The 25,150-nt window shown below is 51.1% G+C and overlaps 3 protein-coding genes and 2 long non-coding RNA genes across 6 annotated transcripts in view; 2 read left to right on the forward strand and 3 right to left on the reverse strand.

Annotated features, from left to right (window-relative positions):
- The first annotated feature begins 1,067 nt into the window (after window positions 1-1,067).
- On the forward strand, window positions 1,068-6,255 carry TRADD (TNFRSF1A associated via death domain). Of its 2 annotated transcripts, none has more exons than XM_027902540.1 (5): window positions 1,068-1,094; window positions 2,298-2,449; window positions 3,473-3,750; window positions 4,364-4,556; window positions 5,790-6,255. In XM_027902540.1, exons 2-5 carry the CDS (start codon window positions 2,308-2,310, stop codon window positions 6,095-6,097), a joined length of 921 nt encoding a protein of 306 aa, XP_027758341.1. In that variant the 5' UTR covers window positions 1,068-1,094; window positions 2,298-2,307; the 3' UTR covers window positions 6,098-6,255. The 2 variants fall into 2 exon arrangements, with proteins under 2 accessions (XP_027758341.1, XP_027758343.1); XM_027902542.1 differs by lacking the exon at window positions 1,068-1,094 and adding an exon at window positions 1,365-1,442.
- On the reverse strand, window positions 5,197-8,962 carry LOC114067240. Its single transcript, XR_003573353.1, has 3 exons — window positions 8,886-8,962; window positions 6,248-6,395; window positions 5,197-5,238 (listed from the first exon to the last, which is right to left on the reverse strand). It is a non-coding gene; the product is annotated as an uncharacterized LOC114067240 (long non-coding RNA).
- A 4,710-nt stretch (window positions 8,963-13,672) lies between these two features.
- Window positions 13,673-22,734, reverse strand: LOC114067243. Its single transcript, XR_003573354.1, has 3 exons — window positions 22,663-22,734; window positions 20,402-20,519; window positions 13,673-13,898 (listed from the first exon to the last, which is right to left on the reverse strand). It is a non-coding gene; the product is annotated as an uncharacterized LOC114067243 (long non-coding RNA).
- On the forward strand, window positions 16,889-18,241 carry B3GNT9 (UDP-GlcNAc:betaGal beta-1,3-N-acetylglucosaminyltransferase 9). Its single transcript, XM_027902545.1, has one exon. The coding sequence runs from the start codon at window positions 16,958-16,960 to the stop codon at window positions 18,203-18,205; it is 1,248 nt and encodes a 415-aa protein (XP_027758346.1). The 5' UTR covers window positions 16,889-16,957; the 3' UTR covers window positions 18,206-18,241.
- A 1,666-nt stretch (window positions 22,735-24,400) lies between the features above and the next one.
- Window positions 24,401-25,150, reverse strand: part of CUNH16orf70 (chromosome unknown C16orf70 homolog) — a 33,350-nt gene continuing 32,600 nt past the window's right edge. The window contains exon 19 of the mRNA XM_027902533.1: window positions 24,401-24,412. The gene's annotated coding sequence lies outside the window, so the exon portion shown is untranslated. The remainder of the gene's footprint in view (window positions 24,413-25,150) is intronic.

The raw sequence follows: 25,150 nt of genomic DNA on the forward strand, positions 1-25,150 counted from the left end.
ATTCATGGCATTCCCTCTGGCTTGGGAAGCCCCAGGTCTCAGTCACAGCATTATCTCAGCATCACAGGTCTCACTGAAATGAAAACCTGTGCATCCAGATATCCTCCAAGCAGGGTAAGGGTTGACAACCGTGAAGCGAGTATGAAATAGTGACACAAAAAGCATAACACAGAGAGGAACACAACTGCACATTTGTGTAAATATGGAGCCTTGAAGCATGACTGGTTATTCTGAGTGTGAGCAGCACCAGAGCTCTGCCATCTTATCAGCCATCACATCAGCCCCTTCCACCCAGCAGGGCTCGAGCAGCCAAGTGACACCGTCCTGCTTCCTTCCTGGGAACTCAGCATTTTCTCTGACAATCACCTTGGCTGCTTGGACCCCGCTTTTCTACTTTTAGCTGCTTTTAATACTGACTCTAATACGCATTTGCCAAGGGGACTGCTGTCACCCCTCTGCTCACAGGACACCTGTGCAAGGTAAATGCAGCCTGGGCAGAAAGGTGTGACCTGAGGCCGAGCGATGGAGACTCAAATCTTGCTTTGCTTGGCACTGGACCCCTCATGGACTCGGGAAAAGCTGGTTTATTCCCTGTACCTGTCCGACTCTCATCAGCAGCACCACTGGGGAAAGCGGAGCGGTGCCAGCCGGGCCCCCAGCTTCGCCTGAGCCCGCACCGGCTCCGCGGGGGCTGCACCGACCCCAGTGACCCGGGACACACCCGCGGGCCCGGCCGGTGGGCGGCTCTGAGGCCCCGGAGCGGAGTGTTTGTGACCACTGTGACACCCTCACCCACACGAGTGACCGAGCGCCGGGGCTGGGGCTGGGGCCGGGGCTGGGGTCGGGGCTGGCAGCCTGCAGCAGGGTGAGGGCCCGGCGCCGTGCCGCGGGCCGTGCCCGGGCCGGGCCCACTCCCCTCCCTCAGCCCCGGCCGGGCCCGGGCCGTGCCCCGACTCCCCTCCCTCAGCCCCGGCCGGGCCCGGGCCGTGCCCCGACTCCCCTCCCTCGGCCCCGGCCGGGCCCGGCGGGCGGCGCCGCGCGGGGGCGGAAGCGCCGGGGCCAGGGCCGGGTCCGAGGCCGAGCGGAGGGAGGAGGTAACGCCGCCGGGCCCGGGGCTGCAGCGGGGCCGGGAACGGGCAGGGACGGGGGCAGGCGGGTCAGTGCCCCCGGGACAGGCAGAGCCGGGCCGGGCCGGGCTGGAGGGGCAGCGCTCCGGTCCCCGCGGGGCCCGCCCGGCGCGGGGCTGAGGCACAGCCAGGGGCACCCGGGGAGTTCGGGCGGCACCGCCGGGGGCAGGGGCTGCTCCAGCGCCTTCCTCAGGGCCAGCCCGCTTGGGGAGGGAGAGGCAGCGGCCTGACGCCTGCCAGGAGGCGGCCAGAAGGGCAGCAGCGATGGGCACAAACGGGCCTTACTGCCGGGGCTGGTGTTCTGACGGCACAAGGGTGCAGAGTGGGGACTGGGGGGCAGCGCCCACTGGGCTGCACAGTTCACCTGCTGGGATAACACTGCAGGGGCGCGACAGCAAAGGGCATGAGCAAAGCAGAGGAGTAGCCCTTGGGACCGTTCGAGGCACAGTCCTGTGGTGGGCAGGGTCATCTTCAACTTGGCCAGGTCGCTCAGAGCCCCATCACACCTGACCTTTAATGTTTTCAGGGATCAGGCACCCACTACCCCGCTGTGCAACCTTTGCCAGTGTTTCACCACCCTCATTGTAAAAAATTTCTTCCTTATATCTAGTCTAAATCTACCTTCTTTTAATTTAAAACCATTACCCCTTGTCCTGGCTGTGTAGAGTGTTCTGCTACAAGAGCTCCGGGCTCTGTAACATATCCTTTACTGAACACAACCAGGGCACTGGGACCTCAGGCAAAACGCCTCTGTCCTGCAGCAGGGCTTCAGTCCATGGGAAGGGGCCAGAACCAGGAGTCCTGCAGCACCTCAACTACGCATCGTCAGGCTTTGTCAGCTTGGCTGGTCAGTCAGAGGCACGAGGACTGAAACTCTTTGCTTTGTCTTATATTTGGACTATGAAATAAATGGACTCCAGTGGAAAATGAAAGCAAAGCTTTGTGAGCTGCTGGTTTTGGGACGCCGTGTCCCTCCAGTGCTGTGCTTTGCAGAGTAACAGTAAACCCCTCAAAGGTTACACTTGCTTTAACTACATCAGCACTCCTCTAAGAAATAAGGCTAAATCCCCATGATTCCGTCATGCTTGTGGCTTAGTGTTTGCTGTAAGCACTCTCCTGGCACCAGGCCATTCTCCCTCTGGTCTCTCAGCTGCCTGCGTGGTTTTGTAGGGTGCTGAAGATGGCAGGCAGCTCCACTCCTTGGATTGGCACTGCTTACCTCTTCCTCCAGTCGACGAGCAAGACCATCGTTCTGCCATCTCTCTACGAGAGCTCCCAGAAGAAGCCCAGTGTGTTCAGGGCACTGAAGCTGGCATTAGCAGGTATCTGTTCTCTCTCATATCTTGGTGTGCTGCCTTGTCTCTTCACACAGTTCCACGCCTTTCTTTATTCTCACACCCATGGGGAGGGAACTTGTCCTCACTGTTCAGGAAAGACAGCAAAGTGGAGTAAGTTCAGCAGAGGTTCACCAAGAGGGTTGGGGGCTGGAGCACTTGTCCTGTGAGGAGAGGCTGAGGGAGTTGGACCTGTTGAGCCTGGGGAAGAGAAGGCTTCAGGGGCCCTACCAAACAGCCTGCTGATACCTGTGGGGAGGGGGAGATGGAGCCATGCTCGTCATAGTGGTGCCTGGGAAATGAGGGGGAAATGAAGTGAAATGAAAAGGAAGCCTGGCAATTTCTGCTGTCCACACTGCTCCTGCTCCTCCTAGGGTAATGTTGGAGGATACATCCCTGGCTTCTCCTTGCCAAGATTTTACTGTGAATTGTAATGTAAGTAATGTAATGTAATTAATCTTCTGTGCAAAAGACCATAACAAGTCAAGGCCCAGTCCCAAGCAGCTTAATTCCCGTGGCTGGATCTGTCATTCACTGGCCAAAGTCACCTCTAGGCACAGACTGGAGAGGAAACACTGGGTCTCTTTCGAGGACCTTCATCACTGCATAAAGCTCCAGTCACAAGGACTGAAGACTGACTGAGCTCTGAGCTGAACTGAGCTTTCACCTATAAAACTTTCCTGTGCTACCAATTTAGCATAACCATCTCAGCCCTGGAAATGGAACCTCAGATTTAAAACTTCCCCTAATAAGCAGTGTTGATATAATTACCTGGGATGCAGTTCCATCCATCTTCAGTTGGACACCACACTTCATGGAGATCCATGGTGGAAGGGCAGCGAAAACTTAATCCTTCCCTCTTGGTTTCACACGCAGGCTCCTCATCCCAGAGAGCTTTGTCCCAAAGAGAATTCACAAGTTGCTGCATTGCAGGCTCGGTGGTGGATGGGCGTGGGTCTGGGTGGGCTGTCTCAGGCCTGGACAGTGACTCTGCTCACTTCTCCCTGCCAGACTCCACGGGCAGCATGAACGGCGTGGACGTGCTCAAGGTGCACTGCAGCCACCCGCAGCTGATCGTGCAGCTCAAGTTCTGCAGGCAGGAGCACTGCCGCCGCTTCCTGCGCAGCTACCGCGACGGGCTGCTCCACAGGGCCCTGCAGAGCCACCTCCAGCTCTCTCTGGCCACCACCACAGTGCCTCTGCAAATGGAGCTGAAGGCTGGCAGCGAGCACCTGGACAACATGCTGAAGGATGAGGATCGTTGCCTGGAGTGCATCTACAGAGAAAAGGTGAATGGGAGGGGGAGGGAGGCCAGGCAGCAACGAGGAGCGGTGGCACAGGGCTTGTGAAGGTGGCTGCAAATATTGTCCTGATGCAGCATGTTGGGTTGACAAACTTCTTCCTTTAGTTCTCAGCTGTAATGTGGAGAAAGAGCTCTGCCCTTCCCCAGAAAAGAGCTGTGCACTTTTGCACTTCTAGCGTTACCTAAAACATCCTGCAGAGCTCCTGCTAAATCAAGCCATTGGATCAGGTCACCCTGTTCTGTGGGTCTGACCCTCATATGGAGTTTGGAGGAGCCTTATAGTGCATCCTAATTCTTGCAGAAGGCTGCTGAAAAATAGCATGGGGTAGCAGCAGTTGTGTGCAACTTGTAAGCACTGCACAGGAGGAACACAGGAGGGGGAGATGGTCTGTGTCATATCACGTTACTGATTCAAATTCACACATTTACAGCCAGAGCTCCATTAGACCATCTCATTTAGCTGGTTTACAGCTCATGCTATAGCTATCTCATTGCTCCTCTCTTGACACTATCATCTCAAGCTGCACCTTCTAGCTAAGTACCCAGAGCTTTGCAAGAAGGTGGCCCTGGCAGAGCCACTGATGGTGTTTGCATTGCAGCCCGACCGCCTGCGGGATGAGGAGATCACGGAGCTGGAGGAACGCCTCAAGAGCCTGACTGTTCACCAGAGCCTCAACAACAATGTGGCTGTCAAAGACTGTGCACCTCTGAGGTCCCCATCTCTGCCTTATCCTCCTCAGGGCAGCTCCCTTTCCCCACAGGACACCTTCATCTTCCAGGGACAGCAGTTTGGTGAGTAGTTAGAACTAACCCAGACAACCCTTGGTGTTCCTTGCCTCACAGCCTGAGAGGGAGGATTAGCATGACCACACACGGGGGGTCTACCTCAGATAAATCAAGGATTTCCCAGCATCCCATAAGGAAGGAGTTATAATAGTCCCAAGATATTGTCATAGTGCTTCAGATCAGGCCTCAACCTGTTTTCTTTTCTGGGGTGTCCCAGGACCAGGTGCTTCAGAGTCTGTGTCCCTTCCAGGCTCCTCACATTTTAAAATTGATACCGAAAGGAAGAATATATTTATTTCTTCCTCCATGTCCCTGGTTGAGGTGAGTTAATAGCATAGGTTGGATTAGTCTGTGGAGATTACTATGGACACCCTCAGCCCTGCTTTTAGACGGGACTGATTTGCCCAGGCTCCCTGCAGTACCCCAGCTGCCTTTGGGGTCTGTCCCCGCAGGGAGCTTTCACACAGCCTGACACAGCAATGCTGGCTTGAGATCAGCTGCATCACTTCTGAGCTGTGTGCAGTCTCCAGGGCTAAACAGCTGAGGAGAGAGCTCTGTCTAGGTTTCAGTATTTGGAGGATACTTAAGTAGGGAACAGGGGACTTGGACTTACCAACTTGCTTTGGAAACAAGTGAAGGGGATGTCCATCAGAAAAAAAAAAGATCCTTGGCAAACCACAGCACAGTCCTGGGGGAGAAACAAGAAAAGGAAAAAAGGCATGGCCAAGCCTGCAGGGTAGGGGCAAGCCCAGATGCTCTGATGATGTTGTGAGAGGATTTCCATAAGGGAACAGCACGAGCAAGGCAAGGAGCTCAGATGTGCCAGGGCACATGGCTGTGAGCAGGTAATTGTGTTACCACGTGCTACAGGCTTGCCCCCTGAGGCACCAGCACTGCCCTGGGGGCTGGCAGGCTGTGGAGAGCTGAAATGTTGTGCACAGTGAGCAGGGAGGCAGCAAGCAGGGAGGCTTAACTCCTGCTGGTTTCCCCTTTCCAGTGGTGGGGGAACTGCTCACAGCACGACAGTCTCTTTAGCTTCACTGCCCCACTCTCAGACTGCTGCCCTGGTGCTGAAACAGCAGAGGACAAGCAGAGCAGCTTCACAGCAGTTTAACAACGTGCTGTGGACACTGAACAGGCTCCCTGCACCACAGAACATTGACCAAGCCTAGGGCTGGCCCAAACTGCATCCTGTCAGCCAGGAAAGCTCTGTGTTTACCTGCCCTCTGTCCCTTTCAGACAACAGAACAATCACACTGGACGACCACCAGAAATTTGCCAAGCTCGTGTCCAAGAAGTGGAAGCAAGTGGGTCGCTCTCTGCAGAAGAGCTGCCGGGCCCTGCGTGACCCTGTCATTGACAACCTGGCCCTCGAATACGACCGAGAGGGACTGTATGAACAGGCCTACCAGCTGCTTCTCAAGTTCATCCAGTCAGAGGGCAAGAAGGCCACAATAGCACGGCTGATCGCAGCCCTGGAAGAAAACAGTCTGATCAGCGTGGCTGAGGAGCTCTTGGGCCTCCATTCCAACGAGGACTGCTCCTAGAGCCCGAAGGGCAGTGCCATTGCTAAGGGCTTTCCTGCTTTAGCTACTGTATGAAACTGCTGCCAGTTCCTGGGAATGTGAAGCCCTGAAAATCAGCACAGCTTTCCATCTAGGTTGGAATGTCCAAGGGAGAGGCCCAGGACCTCTTACGTTCCCTATTTCATTGTGTTTCCAGAAGGCAGCACTACCCTCCTGTGAACTGGTGAGAGAGGCTTTCAGCCTGACTTCCTTCAGCACTGGGGGAAGGGAAGGTAGCTTCCTTCAGGACTGTCACAGGGAAGCAGCCAGACAGAGAGCCCTAGGGGAGAGTGGGGGAGAGGAGAAAAGCAAGCAAGGCATCTCAGAGAATTTTTCTGGGAAGCAGACAATGCCACTGCTTCTCAGGCTGTTTCTCAGGGCCATCACCTGGGGAGCTGCAATATCTTTTTTATACTGAAGACATTTATGCCCTCAGGCATAAGACAGGGGAAATTAAGGATAAGTCAATTTTATATTATTTTCCTTCTTTGTTTGAAAAATATCTGTGGCAAGTACACCTGTCCTGCCCTGCTCTATTATAGCTCCTTCCCGCCACTCACCACCTGAAGGTCTCCCTTCTAGCTGGAACAGCCATAATCTTCCACAGGACACAAGATTGCTGCTGCAGAACAAATTTCAGGCACCGAAGAAGCAACGTGGACAAACTCAAATTCAGACAATGATTCTCAGCTTTTTCTGCTCTGTGGTGGATGGACAGTGATATATTGACTACATCGTGCTCAGCTCTCGCCTGGCAGCCTGAGGGTCCTGCAGCTGTGGAAAGCAGCCTCTGAGCCAGCCAGTGACCCTCGTGGACTGGAGCTGCTGCTCTGAGGAGTGGCCATCCTGACCCTCGTGGACTGGAGCTGCTGCTCTGAGGAGTGGCCATCCCGACCCAGAGCTGAGACACCGTTCCTGCCCAGGGGCTGCTCCTCCTTCACTCCCTGCTCACCTTGGGCCTGCTGAGCTCTCTGGAGAGGGCACTCACACCCCACATCCCACGGGTGACAGTATCTGCACAGAGCCTTTCCCTGGTGCTGCTGTCACTGGGTGACAGCTGAGCATCAGCTGCTGTCCCTGGATTTACCTGCACTGATTTTTAGGGTAAAAATGGCTGAAGAGACACAAATCTCCCAAAGCCCAGGGCCGACTCCTGCTTTCAGGTGCAGTGGCAGAAGCTGAGTGCCTGCTGGTGTGGCTGAGCACACTGCAGCAGAGCAGTCTGCACCTTTGCCATGACAAAGCACAGAGCGACAAGCGTCTAGTGTGACACAAGTCCTGTGGGGCACAACAGCAGTTGATTACCTCTGACATATTCCCAAGGCTTTCCTGATAGAATTAACTGAAAAGGATTAGTAAAAACCTCTCTCTTTTTGCCCTTCCCATCTGTGGGAATAGGCAGTGGGCTGTGGAAGTTATCTCAGATGCAGAGGGTGGCTCTGGCTGCACACACAAAGCCTGTGTGCACGTGGGAATATCAGGCTGCTGGCAGTCATGGCAGGACCAGCTCTCAGTCAGGCCCTGATGGCCTTTTAAGCCACATCTTACATCTTAATCCTTCCCTGGAGCCAGAGCTGTAATTCAGTAAGAAGGAATGCAAGCTGAGGTTCAGGTGTGACCAGAGCTCCTGGGGCTGCAGCTGCTCCCTCAGCCTCTGCTGAAATGGAGACCTGGATGAGCAGGATTGAGATGTCCAGCTTCTACCCAGGGGGGATCCACCTGCCTCAGGTGAGGGGAGCATCACAGCCCTCAGTGTAAGCCTGACAAACTCACTTGTTTTCTGCAGATTTTAAACCCCTAAGCTTACATACACAATCAGCAAAGGGATGAAGGGGGTTAAGGATGGGTGTGAGTGAATCTGCTTCCATCTTGCCCTGAGCTTCAAAGGAAGCAGGACTTTATGCAGGCACCATCTCTACAGAGACTGTGGCTTTGTCAGTGCCACTGCAACCTCATCTCCACTCCTGCTCCACATCCTACCCTCTCCCTTCCAGTAGTACCAGTGCTCTTCCCAAAATGCAGCAATTACCTCTGTGACAGTTTTGCTGGACCAGCACAGTGCTGCTGACCTTGGTTAGTTTAGGCTGCTGTGGAACCACACCTCAAAGCATTTAGCTTTCCTGCCAGGTCCCAACTGGGGACTCTGTTTGGCAGCAACCCACCTGACAAATGGTATTTTAAAAAATTTTAAAAATCAGAAACTGGAAAATTGCTTTAACAGCAAGAGGGTTTGCTCTTGATTTTGCAGAAATGATTTTTTAAAGAAGACAAGGTCATATGCGTAGCCTGCTGTCTTATTTGTAATAAGTTTTTCTAAGCTCTCAGACTAGCTGTTCATGTACACAACTTTCACATAAGGCAGCCTCTGAGTAGTGAGAATTACTAGTTTTTGTAGTATCTGTTAATGCTTAAAATGGGAAAGTCTTATTATTCAGCATCTACTTCGAGTCCAGCATAGTTTTTTGCAGCTATTGCTCTTTCAGAGAGCCCTGAGCATGACTGCTTTTCTCTGAAAGCAAGCACTGTGCAGTTCCCCTCTCTGCCAGCAACTGGCATCTGTATTTCCTCTTACTCACACCTTCCCTCTCCAAAGTGCCATGAAGTGCTGGAGCCTCTGGCAACCTTTCTGGAATATCATCATCTTTAACAGCATTCACAGGTGCCCTCATTGCAGAGACTCAAAGGAAAAGGGTTTTCCAGGGATATTCCATGGTGGAATTGTCTTAAGCACACTGGACATTTCAGGAGCACAGCAGTGGCTGTTCCTTACCTCCTTTTCCACGGTCAGTCATCAGCAGCAGGTGCAATGAAGACTTCAGTTCTGGCCTCCAGTGGACTCCTTCCTGCTACAAGAGTAGCTTTGGTCAGTATTGTCTGGCACAGACACAGACAGAACCATTTTCCCAGAGGCCTGAGAACGAAAGGGGAGATTGGATGGTGAGGACAGGAGGGGGAACACTGCCCTGCCTGCCTTGCACACTCAGCTGCACACACACTGCAGCTGCTGTGGGCCAGGCGTGCAAACCAGCTCCCTCCCTGCTGACACCCATTCACTAATGCTGGTGTGGGGGATAACCCACGGGCAGAGCTGCTGTGGGAGGGTTTGGCCTCATCCCGTAACAGCTCTTCTCTAAAATACTGAGATTATGGGGGGAAAAAAGATTCTTTTCAGGGGTGGTCGTGGTGGTGGTGGTTCAGAATCAAACACAATATTAAAAGCAAATAAAGATGCTAATCAGTGGCATATAAAACCTGAAATAGGTAAAATATAAGACAGCAAAAAAACAGCCCAGAATGTGCTTAGAGGAAGGGATCCAAGAGGGCTCTTTTTTTGTGGTGCAGATTGTTTTCGTAGTTCTAACTATGTTTCAGATTTGAAGGAGGCTCCTTTCAGTCTGCCAGAAGGAATAAAAGATCCATCCAAAGGAGAATTTGAATGATTTGTTTTGGCACAGCTGAGCTGCAGTGTTCAAACAGAGGATAATAAGGAAGAGAGTGAAAGTTAAATGCTCACCAGATATACTTTGGCATAAGGTATCTGACAGAGGCAAACCTGTCAGTATAGCCTGATATAAAATTGTCTCAAAGGAAAATACCTGCTCATTTCACATCCATTTCAAACCTGGGCTTGGCATGAGAAGCTGTGCTGCTGCCTGGGTCCCACAGCCTGGAGGGTGTGCAGGACATGGTGAGATCCTTGGCTTTACACCACACAAGGTCTGCCCACGTGTCCTTTGGATGGATTCAGACAGTGAAGCAATTTAATGCCCAGAGTCAAAAATTAGATGTTATTTTCTTCTTTGGATTGAATTTCAAAGTCACTGAAGGGATCTGGCCATACATCTCTAACTGAAACCTGCAGGAGATGGGTGGGTGAAGTCCCTTTTAGTTGTCAGTGGAAAATCACTTGCACACCTTCTAATTCCAAATTCCTGTGATAATCAGCATCAGCTCTGGATCAGCCATCTACACCTATGTACTGAATGCCATGTATCCTTGGGTCCAGGATATTTAACCTCCAAGGAATTGTCTTTTATAGAAAAAAAAAAAACACTGGTATATTTTTTTCTCAATTCTTTTTTATAAATAAATACATACTTTTGATGACAGATGCCTCAGAGACTTCCATGAAACCTTGGGCTGGCACAGGGACAGTGTGAGTGTGAAGAACATCTCTGGCCGAGGTGTCTGATCAGCTGAGCTGCTCGGGGAGCTGCTGAGGTTCAGCTGCTGATCACCAGCAAAGGGCTTTCCCAGCCTGCAGCACCGGAGTGCAGGGCCCCAGGGTGTCCCATCAGGAACCCGCTCTTCCCCCTGACAGTAAAGCAAAACATTTGAGCTCAAATTAAAAAAAAAAAAAACACCAAAAAGGCACAGATGCTGAAAAAAAGGGATTTTTACGTTATGTTTAGAAAACAGTTGGGTGTTTGTGAAAACAACAGAGTAGAACAAAACCTGCCTTTCTAACAAGTTCACTGTAAACAAAAAACTTTGCTTTCTAAAGAGGCCGTGGTCTGGGCACTCTCCAGACACTTGGCCTGTGTTAGAGGAATGAGGGGCATTGTTTATACTGCCGAGACAAAGAAACAGCCACAGAGATTGGGAGTGCTATGGCTGCACTCAGCTGGCAGACCGGTAGTGATGGCAATTCAGATTTGGCTCCAAATAAAAATGTTTTGTTTTGAACTATTTCAAATTAAATGGAAAACCAAAACAGGTGGGGTTTGGGGGTGTTTTTTTCAGTGTTTTGGGAAGGACCCTCGAATCTGTCTTCAGCCTCTGTACTGCTCAGCTCTCACCTCCTCCCACCATTTCCCTACTAGGAAAAACAGAAACCAACCCCTAGTTGGATGTTACTCCTGAGCTGACCCCAACCTCAGTTTTTCAGTTTGACTCTTTGCAGAGGTAAATACTCACCAGGGGATTAAAAAATAAACAAACAAAAACCCCCAAACTGCGGAACGAAAAGAAGAAGAAAGTCAGAAAAAACCGAGTGCATTTCCTCCTGAAACAAGCTGTGGGGGAGCAGCCCCGCATCTCTCTGCAGGATGAGGGACGTGCCCGGCGGCTCCGCCGCTCCCTCGACGCCCCCGCCCCGCCCTGTCCCGGCGGAGCCGCCGCGCTCCGATCCCATCCCGATCCCGATCCCCATCCCATCCCCATCCCGATCCCCATCCCATCCCCATCCCGATCACGTGCCGGAGCCTGGACGCGGACCCAGCGCTTTCCACCCCTCTGCGGTGTCCGGGTGGCGGAGGGGCCGAGCCGCGGCCGCTCCCCCGGCCGAGCGCGGGGCACTGGGGACAGCCCGGGCCGGCCCCGAGCGCTGCTGCTCCCACAGCTCCTTCCCCGGCTCCGGCAAGGGCTGAGGAATGTCCCGCACTAACTGCAGCCAGATGTGCCGGCTTGGCAGCCCACACAGCACCGGGGGGACAGGAGCGGCGCTACCAAATGGGCTGTGAGTATCTGTTCGGCACCTTCGATCAGGGCTGTATCTATTCTGTGCTGCACCTTCGATCAGGGCTCTATCTGTTCTGTTCTGCACCTTCGATCAGGGCTCTATCTGTTCTGTTCTGCACCTTCGATCAGGGGGGGTCGGGGAGGGTTCTGCAGCGAGCAGGGTGAACTGGAGCCTGTCCTCACCGCTTCCCTTCGCCTCCAGCCTGCGGCGCTTTTTTCTGTTGTTGCCTCGTTGCTCTTGCGATGTTGTTCCGTGCAGCACCCTGAACTGCGATGGTTAACGCGCGGCAGGGTCGGCTGCAGGCTCTGAGCACGCAGCCTCCAGCCCGACACATCTGCCTTGCACTCTGCTTCCCAAAGAACTTTTCAGCTGCTTTTACAGAAGCTTGGGGTTTCTCTGCACAGGGACTCCAGCGCTCTCAGACAGGGTTTCCTCTCAACCACCAACATGTTCCAGTGGTGGCACTTTACATTTACAAGCCATTCTTCATCCGTAAAAGGACATGAATCTTTCCCACGTTTGAGCAAAACACAGGAATTTCCAAGCTCTCTAGTGTCACAAAGATAGAAAGAAAATAGATCAATCCCTGTGACATGGGCAGTTACTGATCACATTTTTAAATAGCTTTGGGGCAGATTCTGATACAGCTATTGAAATTAGTGGGTATTGAATTAGTATGTGCACCAGCACATTCTCCCTCTGCCATTTGTGCCTGGGTGTAATAACACATCCATCCTAATGCACTGTGAGTGCTGGGGCTTGGGGCATGTCAGCCAAATTATTTACCAGATCAGAAGAGGGTCTGAGAGCTCCAGAGGCAGTGAGTGCTACAGCCTGGGCAGGGCTGGGAAAGGAAGGTGGTTGTTTCAGTGGGGCTGTTTCTTACCCTTTCACAAGCCTGCAAGGGTTTATTCTCCTCCTGGGGCCAAGAAAAATGAATGTTTGGGAGAGAGAGGGCAGGTTCCTCACCCTGTGCTTGGCTGCTCAGCAGGGGCCAGTCTCCCCAGAGCACTCAGCTGTGAGTTGAGCTGCTGAGCTCTCTGCAACTCTGAAAATCAGGCTACCAGCACACACAAGACTGTGCCTGAACTTAGGGAAGTGCCTCTTGAGGCTGCTGAGCCTGCAGAAAGGGATTGTGTGTTAACCTTCTCCTACCCTGCAGGTAGCTGAGCACTCCCATTAGAGATGTGCTCCTGTGCTGAGGAGGAGCTGGAGCTTTCCCTGTTTGCTGGGCAGGCAAACATCCTGCACAGGCACTGCCACGATGGCTCCTCCTGCCCTGAAAGGGGCAGAGAACATCGGGCACTGCTGAAATCCACCTGCTCTGGTGGGATGAAGCTCATCTGAACATACCTGTTTTACACAGGTGCAGCTGCAGGATGGGCACAGGGTATGTCGTTATTGTTTCTTGAACACTGTCAGGACTCCTCCTGAGGCACAGGAACAGCAGCACCAGGTGAGGAGGGTCCTGGGAATTTGCTTTGCTCTTGCTGAGGGAATGAGAAGGGAAAAACTGCTGGAAACAAGGCAGGAGAAGGACATGGACACAGGCAGTGCCCTATCCCCTGCAGCCAGAGCCTGGGCAGGGCTCAGTGTCCAGCCCTGGGTGTTCAAACATGGCTTTGTTCTCGTGAAAAGCATTCAACCAACATGAAATGAAAACAAATATCCCAAACCCAAAGCATTGCCCCAGAGCATCCCCACCAAGCAGAGTTTTCCAAGCTTCCCTGGTGATTACCAAAAAAGTCTCCTCAAACCCATCGCTGCTGGATCCCACACAGGTTCTTTAGCTCATTTTACAGAGGAACAGGTAACACACCTCCATCAGCAACCACAGCCCCTCACGCTGCACGGCCACATAATGCACGTGACCCACTCTCTGCTGTCCAGCCCAGACAGTGGCAGCTCCAGCATCAGGAGTCAGGAGAGAGCCAGAACCATTTCCCAGGCAGCTGGGGCAGCAAGCTGAGCCAGGGACAGCCAGGGCAGTGCCTGGTGGGGATGGATGTGCCCGTGAGCTGGGCTGGGATGAGTGGCCAGCAGATCATGGTGCCAGTTTGGGACCCCCTGGTTTGGTGTAACCCCGTTTCCCGCTCACCTTGCTGTCACAGCTGCTTGTTCCAGGGCTGGCTGGGTCAAATAACTGTTCTTCAAGGCACAAAGCAACGTGCCAGAATCACCATTCTTGACTGAATTCGGAGACAGCATCCAGAGGCTTTTTCCCCCGTTGGCCCTGAAGAGAAGTGCCAGGTGCTGGAGGTGTGAGGAGTGCTGCAAGGGAAGGAGAATTCCAGGATGAGCTCAAGGCTTCACGTCATTCAACTGGGAAAGAAGGACTAGCAATTTTTTTCTATTTTAATCATCGTTTAACTGCTTTTATTGCAGCTGTTCTTGGCCATATTTCAGAATGCTCCTCTCAAATAAATGGAAAGCAGGCAGAGGACTGGGCCTTTTGCCTGAGTGTGAGCAGGGCAGGGCAGATTCCTGCCTGGACACTCCCCAGGGTGCCATGCCCAGCTCTGGCCCCTTTCGTGGCCTCTCGTGCCATGCAGGCTGTGCCCCACTTGGTTCTTTCAGCACTTTCCTTATTTAGGGGCTCCCCATCTTGCCCCCTCATGGCCATGGGACCCCTCAGCCTCTTCCTACTGCCCAGCTCAGCCCCCTCAGGTCCCTGGTGCTCCCCCTCCCCCAGGACCCCAGAGGGGGCAGTGCTGGCAGCTCAGCCCACATTCCTGAGGCACCCAGGGATGCAGCAGCTCACGAGCCCAGCCTGGTTCCCCAGAGCTGCATCTGCCTGGGCTGTGGATACTCAGGGAGATGCTGTGCTGAGAAATGTTCTGCTGTGCTCACCCCTCTTCAGTTTGGCATCAGATATTTCCTGCTCACTTTGATAGCCCTGACATTTTTTTTTCCCCTGGTGTCAAGATGGATGAATAATCTCTCTGGCTTTAGGACATAGCAGAGCATCAGCCAGAATGATCAGTCCCTCTGTACTCAGCTTTTCCCACACTGACATCCACGCAGAGAGATTACACCTGGGTAACAATCGAGGGTGTTTCCTTCCAAAGAAAGAAATATCTAACAAAGACTGGAAAAATCCATATAATTAGATCAAGGAATCACTTCAAGGGCTGGCAACTTTGTCTGAAAAAGAGATGTCTCTATTGAGCACTGAACTGCTTTATTTCAGCGTGGAAATCACTATTTCAGATCCTTTCCTTTCAATAAATGAATACACAGAAGAAAACCCGGGCTATCAGCCCAGGCTTGTAACAGTTCAGGGTTTTTCTTGGCTTTTCCAAGGGCATTTATTGCCAGAGTCTGAGATGCTGGCAGGATAAATCTGTAAGCCATGGAAATTACGAGTTCCATGACACACACAGTTTATTCCAAACCCTTGACGATAAAATTAAACACAGGAAAGAGCCAGGACTTTCATCCAGCTCCTTAATTACCATCTGGAGTCTGGCAGCTGAAATAAGATCAAACTTTTCTATAAAAAGGGAAAAAGAAGTTTGCTACGACTGAGAGAGTGGAGATGGGACTTCACAGGGAGCTCAGGTGGAGACACAAAGGTGCCAGTGCAATCAGGATTTACCCCACTGGGACGTGCAGCTCCCACTCCCTTCGGAAATGGCACGCCCAGAGCTGCACAGCACCTCAACAAAGCTCATCCCAGCACAACAGAGGGACAAAAATACCTCACTTTGAGTTCTTGTGAACTTTCTGAGACAGGGTCCCTGTTTCAGGTATCTCAGTAGCACCCAGCAAAACCTCTGCCCGTGGTTAGGCCGGAGGAGGACAGACAGACAGACAGACAGACCCCTTCTCCGTAGCAGATCCAGTTCATGTCCCTTCATGTCCCCAGGACTTCTGGAAAATTACTGAAGGCAACGTGGGGGAAAGCCTGCTGGGAAGCACATCTTCAGAAGGAGGATTCAGTACAAGACTGGAACATGTTGGTTGCTGCAGAGATGCAAACTCACACCCTCCACGTGTCAGGGGGGACTGTTCCCTGGGGCTGGAAACAGAGATCAGCCAAGTCATGTGGCAGAAAGAACATAAACAGGAAACAGATCCTGAATATTCTAAACATTTCTAACAACAATTTACAAGAGGTCTGAGAAAATTCTACAATCCTGCCATTAGAATCAGAGCTGTGCCAGTTAAAACATCTGCCCAGGCTGGGAGAGGAGGGAAGGTACAGTGAAGAGAGCCAACAAATGAAGAAAAACCCAGTCTAAGAGAGGCCAGAAAAAGGCAAGAAACGAGCCCTGAGGAAAAAACATCGTCAGCAGGACAAGGAAGAGGTGTTTTTAAATCCACCAGAGCCTTACACCAAGGCACAGACATGCTGTTTGCCGAAAGAAAGCTTTCAGAAACACTGGAGATAAAGCAGATGAGGAGCTGCACCTGAGGAAAAGATTGGTGATACCATAGGATGACAAAATACTCTATTCCAACATGCAGTGAACCAGTAATGGAAAAGCAGAATATTAAAATTATGAGGTCTGAGTAATGTCCCTCTAACAGTGTTAAAGGGGCTGGCCAAGAAATCAACCAGTTTTGCTTCCTTGTAAGTCTTGAAATATTGCCCAGGCACTGCAGGTGCCACGTGTGAGCACTGACACAGTCAGTGGATGTATAAAATACCTGTGTGCACTTGGGGGAGAACTTCTGGGGGGAGCTAAACTTTAGAAACGTGCTCCTTGCTGATGGCTGAAGGATTGTTTCTGACTGTCACTGCCCTCCCCCTGCAGGGAGGGTGCCCTGAGCACAGCCCAGCTGTTGGAGCAGGCAGGGGTGGGGAGAACCTGCCTGTGCTGCAGCTGCACACTCCTGGCCAGCTGTGGCTACGTGCTCCTTGCTGCCTTCTTACCANCTGTGCCAGCCCCTCAGCTCTGTCTGTGCCTCCCTGGCCTGAGTCAGGAAGGGTAAAAGCAGCAAGGAACAATTATGAAGCTGAGGGGAAAAAGAAAAAAGCAATGACTTATGGAAGATTGGCACTGATGTTCATCATTTTCCACCTTGCTCTTCCCAAAGCAGTGAAATCTCTGGAATGGCAGCGAGGGATGCAGGAGCAAGGGCTGATTTTGGGTTGTGCTTACAGAGTGGCTTTCAGGGTGAACAATGAACTAACCAAGTTTGGAGTGCCAGGCTCAGGGTTAGGTTGGCAAGTTGCTCAAGGTGTCTCAGTGCCTGTGTGAGTAAAACACACTTGGCTGCTGTTTTTTTTTAAAATGATCTTTCAGTCAGTCTTGCCTGCATGCTCCAGACCTGCCAGATCCTCGCTGCTGACACACTCTGTTCATTTACAGATGGACACTGGTGCCAGGCAGCTCAAACACAGCTTTTAGCAGTCCAGGAACAGCACAGAGACAATGAGAGTTCGCCTCAAGGGGGATGTGATCTGCACCCTCCTCCTGCTGGCAGCGCTTTGCTCTTTACTCTACTCCCAGCTAGAACATTTAGTCCCAGCAGGAAACAAGGAGCCAACACAGCAGAGGCCCCCAGGAGCCCCAAAAATATTCTCAGATCCCCGAGCACCTCAGAGACTGACGCCAGCAGAGGCAACAGCAGCCAGACCCCAGGTTACCCCCACCATTCGACGAGCAGAAGTGGCCAACGACAGGGTCCAAACTACAACTCCACCCCCGCCAACTGATCCCGCCTTCGACTTCAAGCACTATCTCCTAAACAAGGACCACAGGAACTTCAACCTCCTCATCAACCAGCCCAGGAAATGCCGGAAAACACCCGGAGGGCCCTTTCTGCTCGTTGCTATCAAGTCGGTAGTTGAAGACTTCGACAGGCGTGAGATTGTCCGGAAAACCTGGGGCAGGGAGGGCTTGGTGAACGGGGAGCAGATCCAGCGAGTGTTCCTCCTGGGAACACCAAGGAACAGGACGGTGCTGGCCACGTGGGAGACCCTGATCCAGCAGGAGAGTCAGACGTACCGGGATGTTCTGCTCTGGGACTTCGTGGACACTTTCTTCAACCTGACCCTGAAGGAGATCCACTTCCTGAGCTGGGCTGCCGAGTTCTGCCACAGCGTCAAATTCATCTTCAAAGGCGACGCCGACGTTTTCGTCAACATGGAGAACATCGTGGATTTCCTCAAGAGACACGACCCCGCCGAGGACCTCTTTGTCGGGGACATCATCTACAACGCCCGTCCCATCCGCGCCCGGCACAGCAAGTACTACATCCCAGAGACCATGTACGGGCTCAGCGTCTACCCGGCCTACGCAGGGGGAGGGGGGTTCCTGCTGTCCGGCCGCACCCTGGGCAGGCTCTCCAGGGCCTGCAGGGAGGTGGAACTCTTCCCCATCGACGACGTCTTTCTGGGCATGTGCTTGCAGAGGATCAACCTCAAGCCCGTTCTGCACGAGGGGTTCAAGACCTTCGGCATCGTCAGGCCCTCTGCTGCCCCACACCTGCAGACCTTCGACCCCTGCTTCTACAGGGACCTCATGGTGGTTCACAGCCTGAAGGTCGCCGAGATCTGGCTGATGTGGAACCTGCTGCACAGCCCTCGCCTTTCCTGCACCCAGAAGAAGCAAGTGAAGAAGCCTTTCCAGTGGAAAAAGAAAGCTCAGAGCACAGCACAAGAACCCCAGCTCAGATAGTGCAGGCAGGCTGCAGCACAGACACAGCAAACAGCTGGGAAACAGAGCCTGCATGCAGCCAAACCAACCACAAGTGTCTGAGCACATCTTATTGTTAGGAGAACACAACAAACGACTGCAGGAACGCGCCCAAATTCCACATTTGCACATACATATCATGTAGGTCCTCCTCTCTTAATGAGTCCAAATAATCGTAGCAACACATGTAATTTATTATTATTTATTAGGATTACAGCAGTGCTTAGTGGGACGGTGTGTAAAAGCACACTGAAAAATGCAGTCCTTGGAGATTTTTCAGCATTGTTAGAAATGTGAGAAATGAAGACAGACACAGGTAAGAGCACAGGGATCATTGTCAACTTGCTACTTGACCTGGACCCACTGACAAATGACTGAACAGTAAACAGGGTAAAGGACACCAAGTCACCTCAGCGTAGGCTCAGGCGAAACCACTGCTGCCTGCTTGGTTTTCTGCAGGCCTTGTAAGAAGAGAACAACTCAGAGGTACTGAAAGGGGGGCCCACATGTTGCAGATTGGATTACAGGAAATCAAACGATGCTGAGGCTGGCCTGGCTGGCTGAGCAAAGGACAGGTATGCAGATAACTGGGAAGGAACAGACTCCCAAAGGGCCTTTAAAGAAGGACAAGAACTTTGAGCTGATCCCTCTAAGCCTTGACCTTCTGTTACTTCTGTCGACTCCTCTGTTCAAACATCTGCTCCACTGACACACTCAGGACCCAGAGGGCCAGTTTTTGACCCTTCCCTGAGCTCAGGCTCTCTGCACTGTGCTGGCATTCAGGGAACACTCAAAAGTCATCCAACAGCATCTGATCACTCTCACCAGTGCAGTTCATCCCAGATCCTTTGGCCTTTGCTTTTAAGGGTAAAACCCCTCAGAGCTGCTGCTTCAGTCACATCTGGGAGCTCCTTCAGACCAGAGAACAGCTTGTCAATGGACTGGGCTGGTCTCTCTAGACCTCCTGCTTGGCACACAGTCAGCTGCAAAGAGCAGCCAAGACTTTCCATGCTGCTGTGGGTGTCACACGAGGGGGAAAAGCCGTTTTCAGACCAAAGGGCTTCAGAATAAAAGCCCATCTAAATTTATTGCAAGGAATCAAAACCACACAGCAATCTTTCTGTTGGGCTTCCCAAGGTCCAGTCAGTAACTTCTGAAGTATTTTAGGCATCAGACAAGAACACTGGATTACAGACTTTTTCAAAGTATAGTCAATACTTTGCATTTTGTTTTTCCCAACAGCAGACTACCTTAAAAGAATATCCTTTCTTTAGACATCAGAGCAGAAGGAAATTCCTCTAAATCAGGGTTAAAAAGCTACAAAATTCACAGGGCAAAGAGCCTGAATTCCCCTTTGATACTGTGTGTTTGTTAGTTCTTTTGCAGTCTTTTCCCCTCCAAAACCCTCCTGTCCATCAGAGAACCCCCAGTGCCATCCCTGTGGATGGCACACAAACACAGCCCCAGAGGAAATGACTACCAGTCATAAACATCCAGGAAGCTGCTGTCCCTAGAACAGAGCCTGCAGCACAGCTGCATTTCATCTGTGCAGAACCTTCCTCCCACCAGCAGCAGCTCAGGCTCAGTTCTTGTACCAGCTGTGCACACCATGGACACAGCAAGCTGCTGGTTTCCACGGGTAGATTATTAACAACAGTCTCACATCATCTTAATCTTCATGGTGAATTTAAGCCTTACAGTCATGTGTTTCCAAGGAAAGGTCAGCTGTACAGAAATCAAGAGATTTCTGCATTTGAGATCTTTACAAGATGTGATCCTGAAATACAAAATGCTGGGGTGAGCTGCACGAGGAGCCCTGCAGGGGGTAGAACCAAACCAGAGCTTTGCTGGGGGGAGAAAGTCACCCTTGCCCCTGCCTGCTAACATCTGTGATACTTGTGTATTTATGAGCTTGTACAAGAATGTGTTACCTGTGATTGGTTTACAGTTTGGGAAGTTATTTATACCATAATTAAAAGCCAGCATGCAGATGTGCCTCTAGATGTCGGAGTGAGTCTGTCTAGAACACCTGCACACACCTGGTAAGACTGATACCACAGGGAGTTTTCAGGAAGACACTGGCATGAAAAATACATGATGCATTATTTTGGATAACTTGGTCTTTCCTTGTGCTGGATTTAATTTAACGGCAATGACAGAAAAATAAGCACGTCTTACCTTGCCATTTCCCACAGGCAGCTGTTCAGGTTCAGCAATCTGCATTAGGGTCTTCCTTTTAAGCCTGGAGATGCACAGATTGGCTCCTCCCTCTATAATGCCTTCAGAGATCTGCAATCTACCACAACACAGCATTAACGAGTGCATTTTGTCCCAGACCAAAGTTGCTGCTGAACATCTGTGTTGACACAGCCTGTGCCAGCACATACCCCCAGAGCTGGCAGAGCCCGAGCACACTGTTTACTCCACGGCTCAGCCTGGGGAACAGATCATTTCTTTTAGCCAGTGAACACTAAATCGAGTCTCTGTTCATGAAAGATACATCTGCTTTTGTTCTGCAGCCTCTGCTGCAGGGCCTCTTTGACCTGGCTTTAAGTTTGCATTCCTGCTGAGGAGCAGGAAGCTCACAGAGCCCATGTGTGTGAGCACAGTGCTCAGGGAAATGGTGGAGAGCAGCGCTGCAGCCCCTGCAGTTCCTCATCCTGCTCACTGCCACAGCAGGCAGAAAGCCTCTGGCTCCATGCAAGCTGCAGACTGTTTCCTAGAAGAGGAGGGTCTTTTCAGAAAATCCTGAACCCTCAGGTGTGCATGAGAGCTGGCAGGAAGGACCCTCCACTGACCTTTCTGATGCCCCTCAGAAAAACAAAACCATCCATTTCAGGAGGACCTTCTGAGGAGCTTTAATTAACTGGCTAATTCAGCACACCAGTCATGTCTGCTAAAAAGCCCTTGCTTGGCAGTTTTTTCCATGACTAACCCCTGATGAGAAAACATAAAAACATCCCAAGTGGGTTCCAGCAGTAGCAAGAAAAGCAAAGCAGACTTTCTCAGGGCAGGCATAAACTTCTGAAATTAATAAAGTACAGTAGGTTTTATTGAATCCCAGGGATCCACACAGTCATGTTTTATTCCTACTGTACATAAGCAGCCAGATTTGGTCACTCTAACGAGCAGAGCTGGCTTGAACCTCACATTCAACACCTCCGAGTGCATCTCTGGGCACAGGAACTGGTAGTGAATGCCAAGATCCCTCAGTCGGTCAAGCCCCTGCAGACTCAGCATCACCAAAAACAGAGCCAAAGATGGCTTAGGCAGTGGGGTGGTAAAATCTTGTTCTTCCTGTCTGCAGTTTAATTATTCATCTTTCTGCAGCAGGTTCTCGGCAGCAAACCCAACTGCAAACTCAAACAGTACAAAACAATCACACAGCTCAGAGAATCCTCACTGAATGTTAGCAAGAACATTCCCTGGAGAGTGCTGGAAGAGAATCAGATCAGAGAGAGAGAGTCCAGCCCGGAGCCCAGCCTGAAGAACTGCCAATCTCCTGGCTTGTGCCTCTTCCAGCTGGAGTTGCAGCCCAGATAATGCCCACATTTCTTAACAATGCCACTGACCCCATGGACAGCTTTAAAAAGCAGCAGAACTTCCAAACACGACTCTTCATCACTCTCTAGGCCTACGGTCAGTAAGAAAACCAGACTGAGAAATGGGAGGGGAAAGTAAACCCCAAAGAAGGAGCACATCTGAGTCTCTCCAAGAGTGGGAAACAGCTCCCCCCCCATTCCCGACCAGCCCAGTGCTCCCTCCAATCCATCCAAACCCAGCTTATGGATCTTCTCTCTCTCCCTCACTTTCCCAGCCCATCTGTTGAGATGTGCTAAAAACAGGAAAAAAGTGTAAAATATCCCAGGTGTGCAGGGACAGCCTTGTCCCAGAGGGCTGGCTGAGCTGAGTGGGGATCAAGGCATGGTGTTAAATGGTGTGTGCAGCCCTGGAAGCAGAATAAGGGGGGAAGTTTCCTCCATAACCTCTCTACTTGGGGATGCACCAGAGCTACCAGTGAGGGAGGGGGAAACTCGGGATTTCAGGGCTGCAGTTTTTCCAGGAGGGAACACAGTGAATCAGACTGTTCTGATTATTTAGTTGATTAGACTGCACACTGCATAATCATGCAGGGGTTTTTTTGTGATTGGTATTTACACTAAATGTGTCTCTGAAGGATAATAATACTGGAATGAAACTTATGCACTCAGTGGAATATCTAGTGTAGGTGTGAAACATTAAAGCATTTAACACCAGCTTCCAGCATTGCAATATGCAGTACTTTAAAATAACTAAAGGAGTAACATTTAAAGGGGAATTCATTAGTGTATCAAAGAGAGAAGATTACATTAAATCATTGCAGCTAGTCCAGAACAAAAGGGACTGTTATAACACTATCACAGCACAGTGAGCGACCCACTCTGCAAACTGCAGCTCACCTTTCCTGCTGCTTCAGGCTCTTGGTATTCCTGCATTACGAGGAGGAATGATTTTACCTGCTGGAAAAACAGACATCCCCACAAACACCACAACAGCTTTGCATGTAAGATCTGGCAGATAAAACATTTAAACAGGGACTGTACTATTTACAGCAGAAGTTCACACAGGTAAAGAATGTGATATTTAAGTTGCACCTGAACCCTCCACGTGACACAGCCCAGCAAAACCAAATCCCTTGGTGGGTGCAGTTTTCACTCTGTGAACTGAACTGGTTCCATCACGGTCCGTGACAAAGCCTCCTGCTTCACTAACCCCTACTCACTCCCCCTTGTTTTGCTTCAGCCTTCTCTCTGACACATCCTGGGCCACTAAAAGAACCTTTGCACAAAAACACAACCAGAATTAACTTGTACTTTAACTGCCCAGGCACTCAGAGTGAGGTGTTTATTTGGCTGCGTGTGCTGTGCCAGGTTATGTGTGGCAGAGTCACAGAGGAGGCTTTGCCGTGGTGTACTCAAGGTAAAAAAAAAAAAAAAGAAAGAAAAAATAAAAGGTTCACTGGGCAAAGGTTGAACTGGAACACTTGTAACCAGCATGGAGTAATGTTTCTTACAGCATGACACCAAAAATTATCCTGAACTCCAAGACCTGGGAAACACAAGCAGCCCATGAGAAATCCTGCCACATCAGACAGCTTGGGCCTTGCCCAAAAACTCTGAGGCAAGACAGCCCTGAGGGCTTGGCCACAGCACTTCTTTCAGAGTAAGAGCCACGCTGGCTCCCACTGCAGCTCCACTCTCAGTGCACATTCTGAGCCACCAGACACAAAACTTACACAAGTCCACTGAGCAGTTAGGTGACGAACAGGCTCTAACAACAGGTAGAAAGCCCACGTGAAGTGGGCAGCAACACCCCAGATCTCCCTCTGGAAAACACCAGCTGGCACCCAACCTGCAGCCAGCCCCAGGAACGATGAGTCACCACCTTCTTGTAATGCTGAGCCACAGGGGAAGATTTTGTTTTAAACAGGTTTGATGGGAGCTCTGGAATCTGAACGATCATGAGCGCATGAATCAGCTCTCTCACACCACCTGATCACTGTTTCAACCAAAAAATCTGTTTAGAATTACAAGTGTGACAGTTCCCAGCAGCAGCAGCTTGGGTTTCCTCTACAGGAACTGCATTTTGGGGAACAGAGGGTTTAGTATTACACAGCAGCACTGATCTCTGGAGCACTGCCTGTAGTCCTCACAGGAGCCCAGGGACTGCTTGCAGGCCTAAAGAATACGGGAAGAAATGTCAGCTTCACCTCCCAAAAGAAGGGCAGTTTTATTAGGTGTAAACAAATGAATTTTGTGGAAAATACTGCAATCTTCAAGTTAAGCAGACACACACACATTAACTCTTCATTTCTTTACAAAGGAAAAAGGCACACATCAAAATAAGCACTGCGTGTTTTATTAAAAATGCAAGGGTACTTAACTTTCTATCAAACAGTTTTATCACCTGAAAACAAAACGATGGACCAACACAAATGTTGCCAACATGCAGGATCTGTATCAAACCACACAGAACTCTAAGAAGGACCAAGGGCACCTGCTGAGACGGGATCTGCTGCAGCCCCAACCTGTTGTTTCCTGGGGAGGGGAAGGTGATGATGCCCTGGCAGAGCTGGAGCTCTGCACAGAACACCTTTTGGTTCACATGAACTCCCAGAGGAGCTGCTCCAATCTCCAATCTTCAGATCTCCTCCCCCCCAGGTCAAACACTGTGCTCAGCCCAGCAGCAGCTCTCAGGAGGAAAAGCTGCCTTTAATTTTTTGCCTGTGTAGATAAATTTTCAATATGAAGGGACTGACCTAGAGAAGAATCTGGGTTGTTAGGAGAGCACTGTTAATTACCTGCACTGTTTTAGTCACCTGGACACACCAGAGCATTGCAAGTGAAGATGGGAGTCCCTGTAGTTATCAGCCCCTTTGGTGCTGCTCCTGTCCTAAGGCTGGGGGTGCATGCTGCAGCAGCAGGCCTGACCTCACCCTGCTGAAGGATCTCAACTGAATATGCCTGAGAGAAGGATACTGGCACCATCTGCACAGCCATTAGTCACAGATTCCCATCAAGGATTTATCTCCTCCTGCAGCTTTTGTGGAGCCTTTATCAGAAAAGGAGTAATAAAAATTAATTGAAGTTAGCACCAGGATTGCTGTCATACTTTAGCAACAAGAACAAGCATGCACACGTTCTCAATTCAGAGATCACAAAGTTCTGCAAGGGCCGAGGGGCTCGAGAACACAGCAGGAGAATTCCCATTTGCTGCTCTCGCTGCAGGCACTGCCTCCCTCCTGCTGGGCAGGTCACACTGCTGGACACGCCAGCCATCTGCACCACACCATCCATCTACCTCTACCAACTCCAGCCACCTCCACCAACTCAACTCCAGCCACCTCCACCAAATCCATCCACCTCCACCAAATCCATCCACCTCCAC

The sequence above is a fragment of the Empidonax traillii genome, unplaced genomic scaffold (assembly GCF_003031625.1).
Source record: "Empidonax traillii isolate 1590-97213 ecotype Southwest subspecies unplaced genomic scaffold, ASM303162v1 scaffold887:size345335, whole genome shotgun sequence".
Lineage (NCBI taxonomy): Eukaryota > Metazoa > Chordata > Aves > Passeriformes > Tyrannidae > Empidonax > Empidonax traillii.

Excerpts from the sequence above, each read along its gene's own strand:
- TRADD (XM_027902540.1), top strand. The coding sequence starts at position 2,308 with ATGGCAGGCAGCTCCACTCCTTGGATTGGCACTGCTTACCTCTTCCTC. Across the intron at positions 2,450-3,472 it reads ACTGAAGCTGGCATTAGCAG|ACTCCACGGGCAGCATGAAC; the intron begins GTATCTGTTCTC and ends TCTCCCTGCCAG. Across the intron at positions 3,751-4,363 it reads AGTGCATCTACAGAGAAAAG|CCCGACCGCCTGCGGGATGA; the intron begins GTGAATGGGAGG and ends TTTGCATTGCAG.
- B3GNT9 (XM_027902545.1), top strand. The coding sequence starts at position 16,958 with ATGAGAGTTCGCCTCAAGGGGGATGTGATCTGCACCCTCCTCCTGCTG.